Source organism: Anabrus simplex, chromosome 1, assembly GCF_040414725.1.
Source record: "Anabrus simplex isolate iqAnaSimp1 chromosome 1, ASM4041472v1, whole genome shotgun sequence".
In the NCBI taxonomy this organism is placed as follows: domain Eukaryota; kingdom Metazoa; phylum Arthropoda; class Insecta; order Orthoptera; family Tettigoniidae; genus Anabrus; species Anabrus simplex.
Window position 1 is genome coordinate 494875579 of NC_090265.1, and position 12896 is coordinate 494888474.

Sequence of the window (12896 nt, forward strand, 5' to 3'; positions counted from 1 at the left end):
AAGCGAACGATCTGCACCCTGGAGATCTTCGCTCACCGGCCGAGCTGAGCCCGGCATGACGGGTGCAATACTAACATATTTTAATGTTTTTAACATGTAATAAATAGGTCAAAATCGAGCAACAAAGCATATTTTAACATTATAAAGTATGAAGTATGTCTCAATTATTTCTCTGGCCGTATTTTTTAAAATTTTATTAGGTTAAAGCAAAATAATACCTTATTCCTAAAATTTGCCTGTTTAAAAAATATAATTTCAGTTATGCTTCAGTTGAACGGATTTATATGTAATTCAACATAATGCCTAAATGAAATCAAATGAGGGGTTGCATGATGATTTTGAAGGAAAATACTGATGGCACACTAGACAGCAAAAAGTAATAAACAAGACCTTACACTGACAAGCTAGTCAGTAAACATTTGCCATCCTTGGTCTACACCATCACATTAATGAAGTTAGTTCATTGTCTTGTCCACTCTTATCATTATTTCCAATTAAACAAAAACAGAAGACGATTAATTCCCATGTTCATTATGCCCCAAATCGTGGTAAGCCTAACTCATTGATAACACATATATAAAAGCCAAATACCACTCACTGATCACGAAATCTCCAGATCCAGAAGACCTAGAAAGCTGAAATTAGGAACAAAGGTTCATCTTTTGCACTAAAGGTGCACTAAAACAAGGTTTTTTTAAAATTCAGCTTCTGCCCTAGATTTAGGATTTTTGCCACGATAGCATAGGCTAATATAAGCGAAAATCAAATTTGTTGTACAAGGAAGAGACAAAGCTCATTTTAAGTTTTATGACATGAGGAACAAACCTAGGCGAGCCCCTTCGGGACACCAAAGACCATGTTTTAAGGCCCTAAAATCAACCGTACCGAGTTCGATAGCTGCAGTCGCTTAAGTGCGGCCAGTATCCAGTATTCGGGAGATAGTGGGTTCGAAACCCACTGTCGGCAGCCCTGAGATGGTTTTCCGTGGTTTCCCATTTTCACACCAGGCAAATGCTCGGGCTGTACTACTTCTGCTTCCTTCCCACTCCTAGCCCTTTCCTGTCCCAACGTCACCATAAGACCTATCTGTGTCGGTGCAACATACAGCAACTTGTAAAAAATTAAAAAAATCAACCATATGAGATATTGGCAACACAATGCCACCGCTCTATGTCGAAGTGCTGTAGAGCAAATGTTGACAGACTCATGAATGAAGCGATTGGAAGCATTACAGCTTTCGCTTGGGAAGATTGCACAAGACATACAAAAAGATTGCACGAAGAAGATATTCTGTAAGAGAATTTGATGGTGCTCACTGTCAGTCGTTTCATTTACAACAATACGATCGGGCATGCTTCTGCATACTCCTGTCTCATTTGCAGGTAGAAAATCAGACGTGCTTCTGCATTCTATCAGACAACTCGATACTGTTCACTGAACTAACTTCTATTCCTCATATGCATTTTCTTTAATTCTTAACCTTTTCACTGCCATGTTTTGATGACCAGGTGAACCCTCTGGGCTAGGTTATTTTAAAGGAAAAAGGACTTTTACAGAGACACTTTTACAGATATTATTACTGGAATTCATATCAACCCATTAGCCTCGTTTCCCGATACAGAGTTGGGGATGAGGTGAGATGATATTTTATGGCATGTTTCTACGGCCAGATGGTGTTCCTGATGCCAACTATGGTTCAGGAGATAATGAAGATGAAATGAATGGTGGTGAATAAAAAAATGGATAAGGAATCGGAAGGAATCAGCTGTGGCCTACGAATAGGAACCTTCTAAGGTGGTCACCTCCGAGTAACCTCAGAAGAGATGGTGGGAAACGTGACATCTTGGGCAAATTTTAATATGCAACTTCAAACAATATCAACATGTTTTTTTTTTCTATGGCTACAAGTTAAAAACAAAAGAATTACACACAAAAACATAACTAAGTTACTTTTCATGCAGTATCTTCACAGTTGCTTCTGGTAAGACACTCGACATTTCAGCTGAATTATAATAAGCCATTTCAAACAATGTCAGCATGTCTTTATATTCCTACGTATTAAAAACAAACAAAATTTACACACACTAACATAACTAAGTTATGTTTTTTGCATCATCTTCACAGTTGCTTCCTTTGCCCACAGAGTTCCTTCTCAGAAAGCTACTTTTGATAACAGATCTCAGAGCAAGATAACATGTTTGTTTTTTTCATCAGGAAAGCAACATGAGTCCTTGTACTCATATCTGGTCGAAAGTCAGTGTGATTCTTACAAACAATACTGAATATTCACACAGTTGAAGCATTGCTGTGAGGTATCACCAAACCGGCAAGCATCACTTGAGGAAGAACTGAATATTTAATAATTACAGAAGCATCCTTCAGCTTTGAAAATTTAGCCCATGCTACAGCCATTGTTTCACAATCTGAAAATGTCTTCATTAATGGTTCTGCTTGGTAGGAAGCATTTCCACTTCCAGTTTGTCTTGGTCAGTGTTTTCAATTTTTTCAAAAATATTACTAATGAAAACAAAGTAGTTGCCCACGATGAAACATTCACTACTTTCTGCATGATTCATGAAAAAGGGAATCTGTCCAAAATATAGTTGCATGCTGTAGTGAAGAAATTTTTCACCAATCTGAAGAACTGTTTCATGTCTTCTCCAGATAAATTGCCAGCTTCACTTCCTTGCTTAACACGTTGGGTGCCACGTGACGCCATATGGTGTCACGCTGGTCTTCAAATTTGAGATGGTGTGACGCCATATGGCGGCACACTGGTCTTGAAATCAGAGTTGGCGTGATGCCATATGGCGGCACAGCAGAGTTTTGGGCGATGCGCTGTAGAAAATCAGCTGTGACATCTATGCCCGTAAAATTGGCACTACATGAAGTGCGAACTACAGGGTCTATTCTAGCTATGTATTGCTACTATGTGGCACCATATGGTGCCACAGTATTCTTCCCTAACCACTGACTGGCCCGTGATCATTCTTACAAGTGAAAGCGCCCCAGGTATTGCTTTTTCCTCGTTTACGTGCAATTATCATTCGGTTTGTATATACATACATACATTATCATTATAGACTGTTATGCCCTTCAGCGTTCAGTCTGCAAGCCTCTGAGAATTTACTAAACGTCGCCACAATCCTCGATTTGCAACTAGTGTTGTGGCCTCATTTAGTTCTATACCTCTTATCTTTAAATCGTTAGAAACAGAGTCTAACCATCGTCGTCTTGGTCTCCCTCTACTTCTCTTACCCTCCATAACAGAGTCCATTATTCTCCTAGGTAACCTATCCTCCTCAATTCGCCTCACATGACCCCACCAACGAAGCCGGTTTATGCGTACAGCTTCATCCATCGAGTTCATTCCTAAATTAGCCTTTATCTCCTCATTCCAAGTTCCCTCCTGCCATTGTTCCCACCGATTTGTACCAGCAATCATTCTTGCTACTTTCATGTCTGTTACTTCTAACTTATGAATAAGATATCCTGAGTCCACCCAGCTTTCGCTCCCATAAAGCAAAGTTGGTCTGAAAACAGACCGATGTAAAGATAGTTTCGTCTGGGAGCTGACTTCCTTCTTACAGAATACTGCTGATCGCAACTGCGAGCTCACTGCATTAGCTTTACTACACCTTGATTCAATCTCACTTACTATATTACCATCCTGGGAAAACACACAACCTAAATACTTGAAATTATCCACCTGTTCTAGCTTTGTATCACCAATCTGACATTCAATTCTGTTGGATTTCTTACCTACTGACATCAATTTAGTCTTCGAGAGGCTAATTTTCATACTCATTGCACCTATTTTCAAGTTCCAAGATGTTAGACTGCAGGCTTTCGGCACAGTCTGCCATTAAGACCAAGTCGTCAGCATAGGCCAGGCTGCTTACTACATTTCCACCTAACTGAATCCCTCCCTGCCATTTTATACCTTTCAGCATATGATCCATGTAAACTACAAACAGCAAAGGTGAAAGATTACAGCCTTGTCTAACTCCTGTAAGTACCCTGAACCAAGAACTCATTCTACCATCAATTCTCACTGAAGCCCAATTGTCAACATAAATGCCTTTGATTGATTTTAATAATCTACCTTTAATTCCATAGTCCCCCAGTATAGCGAACATCTTTTCCCTCGGTACCCTGTCATATGCTTTCTCTAGATCTACGAAACATAAACACAACTGCCTATTCCTCTCGTAGCATTTTTCAATTACCTGGCGCATACTGAAAATCTGATCCTGACAGCCTCTCTGTGGTCTGAAACCACACTGGTTTTCATCCAACTTCCTCTCAACGACTGATCGCACCCTCCCTTCCAAGATGCCTGTGAATACTTTGCCTGGTATACTAATCAATGAGATACCTCGATAGTTGTTGCAATCCTTCCTGTTCCCTTGCTTATTGATAGGTGCAATTACTGCTTTTGTCCAATCTAAAGGTACATTACCAACACTCCACACTAATTTGACTACTCTAGGAAGCCATTTCATCCCTGCCTTCCCACTATACTTCACCATTTCGGGTCTAATTTCATCTATTCCTGCTGCCTTATGACAATGGAGTTTATTTACTATCCTTTCCACTTCCTCAAGCATAATTTCACCAACATCATTTTCCTCCTCCCCATGAGCTTGACTGTTTGCAACACCACCATGATGATTTCCTTTTACATTGAGAAGATGTTCAAAATATTCCCTCGGTTTGTATAGCTGTGCAAAAATATAAAGAAATGGAAGATATTGGTAATATTCTTGGTAGAAATGGTGACTTACCAAGAAGACAATTAGTGAATTGGACATTTGTTAATTACTTATGGATTCTGATGGAGAGAAAGATGTAAAATGTTGATGACAGTGAATATAACACTAGTGACGTGAGTGCCCTGACATCATGATGAATGTATCAAGAGATGTGGAAGACAGTGGCGATACTGATAGTGACATTTATAGGTGGGGACAGTGCTGGTGCAAATGGTTTACACAATCATGTGAATAATGATGACTGTGGTCCTTGTGTAGGGACACAGAAAGACATTCCATTTACAAGCCAGGAGCATCTAAATCTTCAAACTGATACTTCTTCAGCCACAGGAGCACGCACATCAAGAATTTTGAATCGGTCTACAACTAACCCTCAAAAAGAATAAAGAGCAGACCGATGGCCACATGACCCTTTTAGTCGCCTTCTACGACAGGCAGGAATTACCTGTGGATTTATTCAACTCTTGCCATCCACAGGTGGTCCAACAGATGGTACCAAACCACAATCCGTGGCGGCGCCTAGGTCGTCCCTTTTCAGTTGCTTTTTACGACAGGTAGGGTATATACCGGGGGTGTATTCTTCATCTGCGTCCCACACCCACAGGGGGTAACAGTATGTAATGTAATATAAAGACTTGTTTTGCATTTCAGCAGGTTTTCATAAATATTGTGTTAGTTTGAATTATCACAAATTTGACATATTTGAAATTTGTGTTGTACATTCCATATACAACATCAAATAATTCTGTGACACCGTATGGCGTCACGCTATATTTTATGCTTAGTAAAAATTGATGTGACACCATATGACGTCACACATGACCTTGGTATGATGTGATAAAGTTTACTTAGTACATCATATTAATATATCCCAAGATTATATAAACAGCCTACAAGACGTATAATTGCTGTGGCACCAGCAGAATACTATTGAAATACATGCCTGGCACCAGTGGAATAGTGTGCTACAATCGGCTTGGTACTCAACGTGTTAATATGCTGTCTGGTTGTTAACTTCAGTCAAGATCGGAATTATCTTTCTGACAAATCCTGCTATTGAAGTTTATAGTGGTAATGCATTTCAAACTTCCTTCTAACTGCTATCCAAATCTTTTCAGTTTTCACATACCTCGCTATCAAATCCACCAACAATCCATTCAGGTAACTGGCCACTTTATGTACGGAGGGAGCTTCTACTTGCAACATGGTGATGTACTTTGTGAAAAACGGGGAGTAAGTTCTTCAGAAATAACAAGTAAAGTTTAGTGGCATCATTTTCCACTGCTGCGTTCACTGCAAGAAATTTGATATTGCTGGTTTCTTCCGACTACTTCTTCACCAACATCAAACAATTTCAATGGCTCAAACTATTGTAATACCCTGTTTATTGAATCAATAATAATAATAATAATAATAATAATAATAATGGTGTGGGGCCTCCGGAGGGGCCTGGTGCAGGTCTTTCGAGTTGACGCCATACAGGCGACCTGCACGTCTATGAGGATGGGATTCTACCTATCATGAATTCTCATGATGAAAACTGCAGATACACCCAGGCCCTGAGGCATCGGAATTAACCAGTGAAGGTTAAAATCTCCAACCCAGCCAGGAATCGAAGCCAGGGCCCCCTGGACCAAAGGCCAGCGTGTTAATCATTTAACCGTGGAGCCGGGCATTGGATCGGTGATAGATAGACATCTTGTGCTGAAATGTTTCAAAACGTTATGTCTTTTGAGCTCAGGTCCACTCATTTCCTGATATATGTTTATTTTTTCTTCTGGCGCTTCTTTCAAGAAATATATGTCTACTAACAATGTCTCTACATGTTCACTTGCTTCCAATGTTTTAGTAGTCTTCTGGGCAGCTGATTGAAGTATGTGACAAATACAGCCTCGTATAACCAATGAAGGGTTCTGCTGTTTCAAAAATGCCGACACTCCCTTAAATTTACCTACCACTGTATTTGCGTTGTGTATAGTTGCATGCTGTAGTGAAGAGAAAACAGTTTTCCCATTTCCGAATCTTGACCTCAATTTCTCTTTACAACACCTGATATATTTCTTCCCCAGTGTCATCATCACCAAAGCAAGCAGTAGAGTAACAATCTGGGCATTCTCCTCACAAAAATAAGTAAACACCAATGAATATAATTTGCAGTCATTATGATCATTACTACCATCAGTAGACAATGATTAAGGTCTACTGACTCAGACGTGCTTCTCACTATTGCAAATTTGGAAAACACCAAGACAAAATAATAGTGAAGGGACAGGGAAGGGAACTACCTACGTAAATCCTTAATGGCTGCCAACCAGGTATTACTTAATTGATAGCCAGTGTCCCTGTTGAAATTGTTCGTACGTTCCTCATCGCCAGATGTTTCATACCGAGCTCGATAGCTGCAGTCGCTTAAGTGCGGCCAATATCCAGTATTTGGGAGATAGTGGGTTTGTACCCCACTGTCGGCAGCCCTAAAGATGGTTTTCCGTGGTTTCCCATTTTCATACCAGGTAAATGCTGGGGCTGTACCTTAATTAAGGCCATGGCCGCATCCTTCCCACTCCTGGCCCCTCCCCGACCCATCGTCACCAAAGACCTATCTGTGTCGGTGCGACGTAAAGCAACTTGCAACAAAAAAAAAATGTTGTTTCATTCCAGGCTTGTCAATGTCATATGTTACGTACACATGTTATGTTATGTGACCCTTTGCCTGATTCTGATGGTTCCGCCAGCTTCCGCCTCAAACGCTGGCGCTGTATCGCGTCCGGGGAGGCATCTGGTGATGAATGAACATAACATTTCCACTTCTATTATAACGTCTAAATTCAACGCTCATTGTTTAAGAAGCCTTTCTCGTGGGCAGTCGAGATTTTCTTCTGATAACGCAGAGCAAAGCTCTCTGCAAAACTTAAAGAATTTCACCTTATTTTCTTGACAAGGCATAAGCCCAAAAGCCTATATCATGTCTTAAACAGTTTTCTTAAAAGAATTTTGAACAAATGCTACCTGAAAAATGCTTTTGAATGCTACTGTATAGTATCATTTCGGTACAATTTTTGGAATATTCTGTGGCACTTTGTAATGCTGTGCTATACACTCTGGTAACGACTGTTTTAAGTTATTATGAGAATGTTAATGCTGCTGTTACTTCATATTAAGAGTATCGTAAGTCAACTTGTGAAGGAGTTGTTTAACAATTTTTTATTATTGTTGTTGTTGTTGTTGTTGTTGTTATTATTTAGATAAATATACTTGCATCAACAGCATACCTTCAATTCTGTGGATGAAGCTAAAGATGTATTTGTAATGGTACCACCAATTATAAAATGAGACATAAACAACTCCTCATTTGCAGTAAATTACAGAATTTCTTGAAGAAAGAGAGAATAATTAAGAACACTTCTGTCTACAAGTTAAGGGATCTCTGAAATCCTTGAGAAAACATTGAGTCACGGTGATAATGTGCGGACTAAACTGCGAGTGGACAACATGGGAACATGCGACATACATTGCAAGATCTGTACGAGACCGATTTGTGTGCCTTGAACAGTCCATTGGACAGAGGTCTTTACAGATGAATGGATCAACCTTTCATCAGTACTTTTGCAGAAGCATGTGGATTCTATGTCAAGAAGATGTGCTCACAGATTTTCAACGAAATACGAAATTTGTACCTATCATCTCAATGTTTTTGGGCACAGCGGTTCCGACTGCAAATTGCATGGCCGGATTATCGGCGGATTAGAGCCGACCACATTCAGCACGAAGTGGGCTGGGAGATGAACGTCGCCCATAGCATCATTTCACAACTGTGAAGAGGATTCCAGGAAGGAGGAAACATGCAACAGTAGTATAGGCAAGGTCAACCACATGCTAAAATCCTGCATCAGGATAGTTATTTTTCCGTAAGTGCCTAAAGACATCGAATCAGCACAGACCTTGCAACAACCTCTAGGTCACGTATCTCCCGTTAGACTGTGTATAGTCTGATGTGAGAGAATTCTCTGTATGCTCGGCGTCACGCCAAATGTCCTGTTCACAGATGAATCGCGGTTTAGCCTGGGGAGTGATTCTAGCAATCTGCCCAACAGGTGTGCCCCTGGGACATGTTACTACCTGCCTATATTGAGGGGACCAATATGGTGGTGCCAGTTTTCTTGGCTGGGGAGGAAACACGTTAGGAGCATGTACACCACTGCATGTGTTCCTAGGGGTACTCTGATAGGTGTGGTCTATAAAGATGACATTCTGCAGCAGTATATACAAATTTTTTGTTGTGTATACGGACCTGCGTTCCATTTGATTCCGGCCCACACAGGACTGGCTTGGTGCACGAGTACCTGTAACGCAATGACATCGTGCATCTACAAGTGGCTGGCTAGCTCCCCAGACTTAAATGCAACTGAACATGCATGGAACACTCAAGGCTGAAAGATTGCCGCCCTAACATCGCCACCACAGACTATTGTTGACCTCCAGAGAGTGACTGTCCAATAATGGGGTGCAATACCGCAAGCCATGCTGGACAGCCGGATCCACAGTATGGGAAACTGTTTTGCATCCTGTAGTGCCATGCAAGGTTATCAAATCTTGTACTGACGTTCTGTATGCCAGTGGTGGAGGGACACCACACAAAGTAAGTACCACCCACTGTCCACGTCTGGTTTTCCTGTATACCTTGTTTCAGCATTATCGAGTCACAAGTCACATTATTGCCAGGGCAACTAAACTAAAAGGTTTAGTGCACACATTATCATAGTCCTGCATGTTTTTCCGTGGATCTTGATGATCCCTTATGGATATGAGTGTACATAGATAAAATGTTCACAACTTGCACCTCTCCAAAAAGTTTCTTTCATCCCTATCTCATTACATTGTCTTGCAAGAAACATGTTTAAATCCAGATATACACATACCTGATGCTCAAGGTTACCATAGTCATCATCTGGTCCATCAGCATCCAATTCAGTTTCAGGATAATTATCATCCATGTCAACTTCCTGTTTAATTGCTTTCTGAAAAGAAAAAGAAAGAATGTAACACTATCATATTTTCCAGACAACAGTACCAATGAGTAAATACACACAAAAAAGACAAGTAATAAGCACTAAGACCATAGAAGACATAGTTATCAAGCAGCAATTTGTTCATTCCTTAAGGAGACTGTTTCATTTCCATCACTGGAAGAAACAGGTAACACCCTAGACCTAAGTAATCAATACTGGGAGGTTGCTAACCATTGAGCTACAACAGATTATAACATATGAAACAATATAGTGCAAAAAAAAAAAAAAAAAGCAATTTTCCAGGCAAGACAAATGTCTGTCTAGAGCAACTGGACTACAAATCAGAGGAAGCAAGTTTTCACTTTAGTACCATAAAAAAAGTCTGGTCTGACAGAGATGATGATAGCTATCTTGCAACAAGCTGCAAAGGTGGGTCAATAGTTCAATAAAAATAAGACCAAGTACAGGCTGATGTCAAGATCTCAACAAAACAAGGTCCAATGATCTGCAGACAGAATGGACTTCCAATCAGTGGACAAATTCAAGTATCTGGAAACATGGTTCAACATATGTAACGAGGTGAACTTCGAGGTACAGAAGAGGATTCAGACAGGAAACAAGTGTTTCTTTAGCCTATGAAATTTGCTTTACACCGCACAGACACAGATACGTCTTATGGCAACAATGGGATAGGAAAGGGCTAGGAGAAGGAAGGAAATGGCCGTGGCTTTAATGATGGTACAGCCCGATCATTTGCCTGGTATGGCAATGGGAAACCACAGAAAACCATCTTCAGGGCTGCCGAAAGTGGGGTTCGAACCCTCTATCTCCCAGAGGCAAGCAAACCCTATGAAGTATATTAAAAATCTAAAGTAGTGATGGGTCACGCGATGCAAAGCTTTCTATGTATTCTGAGCAGCCAATGCAGTACATGTCTTGTAATGCTATATCCATGTTGTATAATGACGTCAGGCGCATGTGGTCTGTCTCTCGAACTGGTGCTGGGAAAAGTGATTCAAAGCTCTCAATGCATTCTGAGCAACCGATGCAGTCCATGCCGCGTAATCCTATCTTGAAGCTGTCATCAGAACATAATGTGCATGGGGTGTTATCCCTTGACTATACTTTGTCTACTAATTAACTAACGATGTTACGTCCACTTATTTATAATCTACTCGCAGTCAACTTACATACTTCCTGCATTTTACTTCTGTCCAGTCTGGCTCCATGGCTAAATGGTTAGCTTGCTGGACTTTGTTCCAAGGATCCCCGGGTTTGATTCCCGGCCATATTGCGTATTTTAACCATCATTGGTTAATTCCTATAGTTCAGGGACTGGGTGTATGAAATAGCAATGAAGACTGTGACGTGTTTTTCAAATGTAATTGAAACTATTTCTTTTATGCAATATCGAATAATGCAATAACTTTAAAAGAATGCAAAATATAATGGCATAAAGGTACTGATACTGCGCATGTATCTGAAAAGGAACTACTTTCCAGGGTAACGCCCCTTCTGGACTATCAATACTTTTATATAAGCATGGTAACAAATAGATAGTTTCTGTGTGAAGGATCATTCAAGACCAATTACAATCATCAGACCTGAATGCATGTATAGTACATATCTGATGAAATGGCCAGTAGGGAAAAATCTGATGTTCTTTATATTAAGATTGGTTTATATTACATGCATTCAAGCAGAAGAGATTTTATTTTCTATTGGTTATTTCGTATATTCAGGAATGTTACAGTAACTTCTATTAGCGATTTGGTTGTTTCTGCCGCGTTAATGATATACCTGATTACATGACAGACCATTTATATATATTTATTCACAGAATAAACACTTCCCCCATAAGAAGGTTGCCCATGAGGACAAAGTATACTAAATACATTTATGACTATATAAATGACTAGCTGATGTACCCGTGCTTCGCTACGGGATTCTCAGAAAGACTGACTTTGTGGTTTTCCTAACCTGAAATCAACATAGGTCATTACAAAAACGTAAGTATGAATGTAGCGATTAAAAGCAATGCTATCATATAAAATACTCGATCAAATGGAAAGCCGCACGTTTTATCACCTTTAACGAACAGTGCTGCGGTTAGATTGCGGTGCCAATCTAATAGTCCAAAGTTCCAGAGCTGGGATGACCAGGCCGCAGATTGCCATGAACACTCATCTGCCATTATTCTGCTAAATGTGCACATTGTTCATTCCAATCAGTGCCTCAGAGTAGGGATTGAATAGCCCGAATGCTATGATGATCCAGTGTGTTACGTACCAGTAGTATCAGAAAATTTATAAACCAGGGGAATGGCATGCTTAAGAAGAAAGTTATCTAACTCCCCAGCTACTTCCCATCAATATTCAGACAGGCTGTTACACTATGTACGACTGGGCGAGTTGACCGTGTGGTTAGAGGTGCGCAGCTGTGAGCTTGCATCCGAGAGATAGTGGATTCGAACCCGATTGTCGGCAGCGCTGAAGATGGTATTCCGTGGTTTCCCACTTTCACACCAGTCAAATGCTGGGCCTGTACCTTAATTAAGGCCTAAGGCACTCCTAGCCCTTTCCTATCCCATCGTCGCCATAAAACCTATCTATGTCGGTGCAACGTAAATCAAATAAAAAATACTCTGTACGCAGCAGTAATCCTATCTACCGGAGATGAGGGGCAACAGAAGACACAAAGCACATCACGACAAACAATGGTCAATGTAATGTTATTGTTGATCAATGTTATGAGCTTTCTATATTGTAGGCCTTCACATTTAGTTTTCTTTCGACTCTGTGATTTGTAAAATATTTTATACCATAAACTGTAGTTTCTTATTCTCCGACTTTACATACCAATTTTCATTAAATACTGTTTACCCATTTTCTCGTTACTCGGCGCTGATATGGACTTAGTAACAAAAATCCAAATTCATGAATATCTTTGTGATCATAGCCAGTACAGTAACAATGTATAAGACATGAATAATAGGAAATTTAATACTATATAACCTTAGTTATGTAGCATTCATCGATTAAACCTCTAATAAGAAATATTTGAGAATTACATTTTAGGCCTTCCCCTAAACTACCATTTCACTCAGCGTGAATAA

At 40.1% G+C, this 12896-nt stretch overlaps 1 protein-coding gene across 5 annotated transcripts in view; it reads right to left on the reverse strand.

Annotated features, from left to right (window-relative positions):
• Window positions 1–12896, reverse strand: part of LOC136857009 (longitudinals lacking protein, isoforms H/M/V) — a 377513-nt gene that overhangs the window by 221448 nt on the left and 143169 nt on the right. For all 5 annotated transcript variants that reach the window (XM_067135346.2, XM_067135347.2, XM_067135344.2 and 2 more), the window contains exon 3: window positions 9692–9790. In XM_067135346.2, the coding sequence (XP_066991447.1) occupies window positions 9692–9790 (99 nt within the window). The remainder of the gene's footprint in view (window positions 1–9691; window positions 9791–12896) is intronic.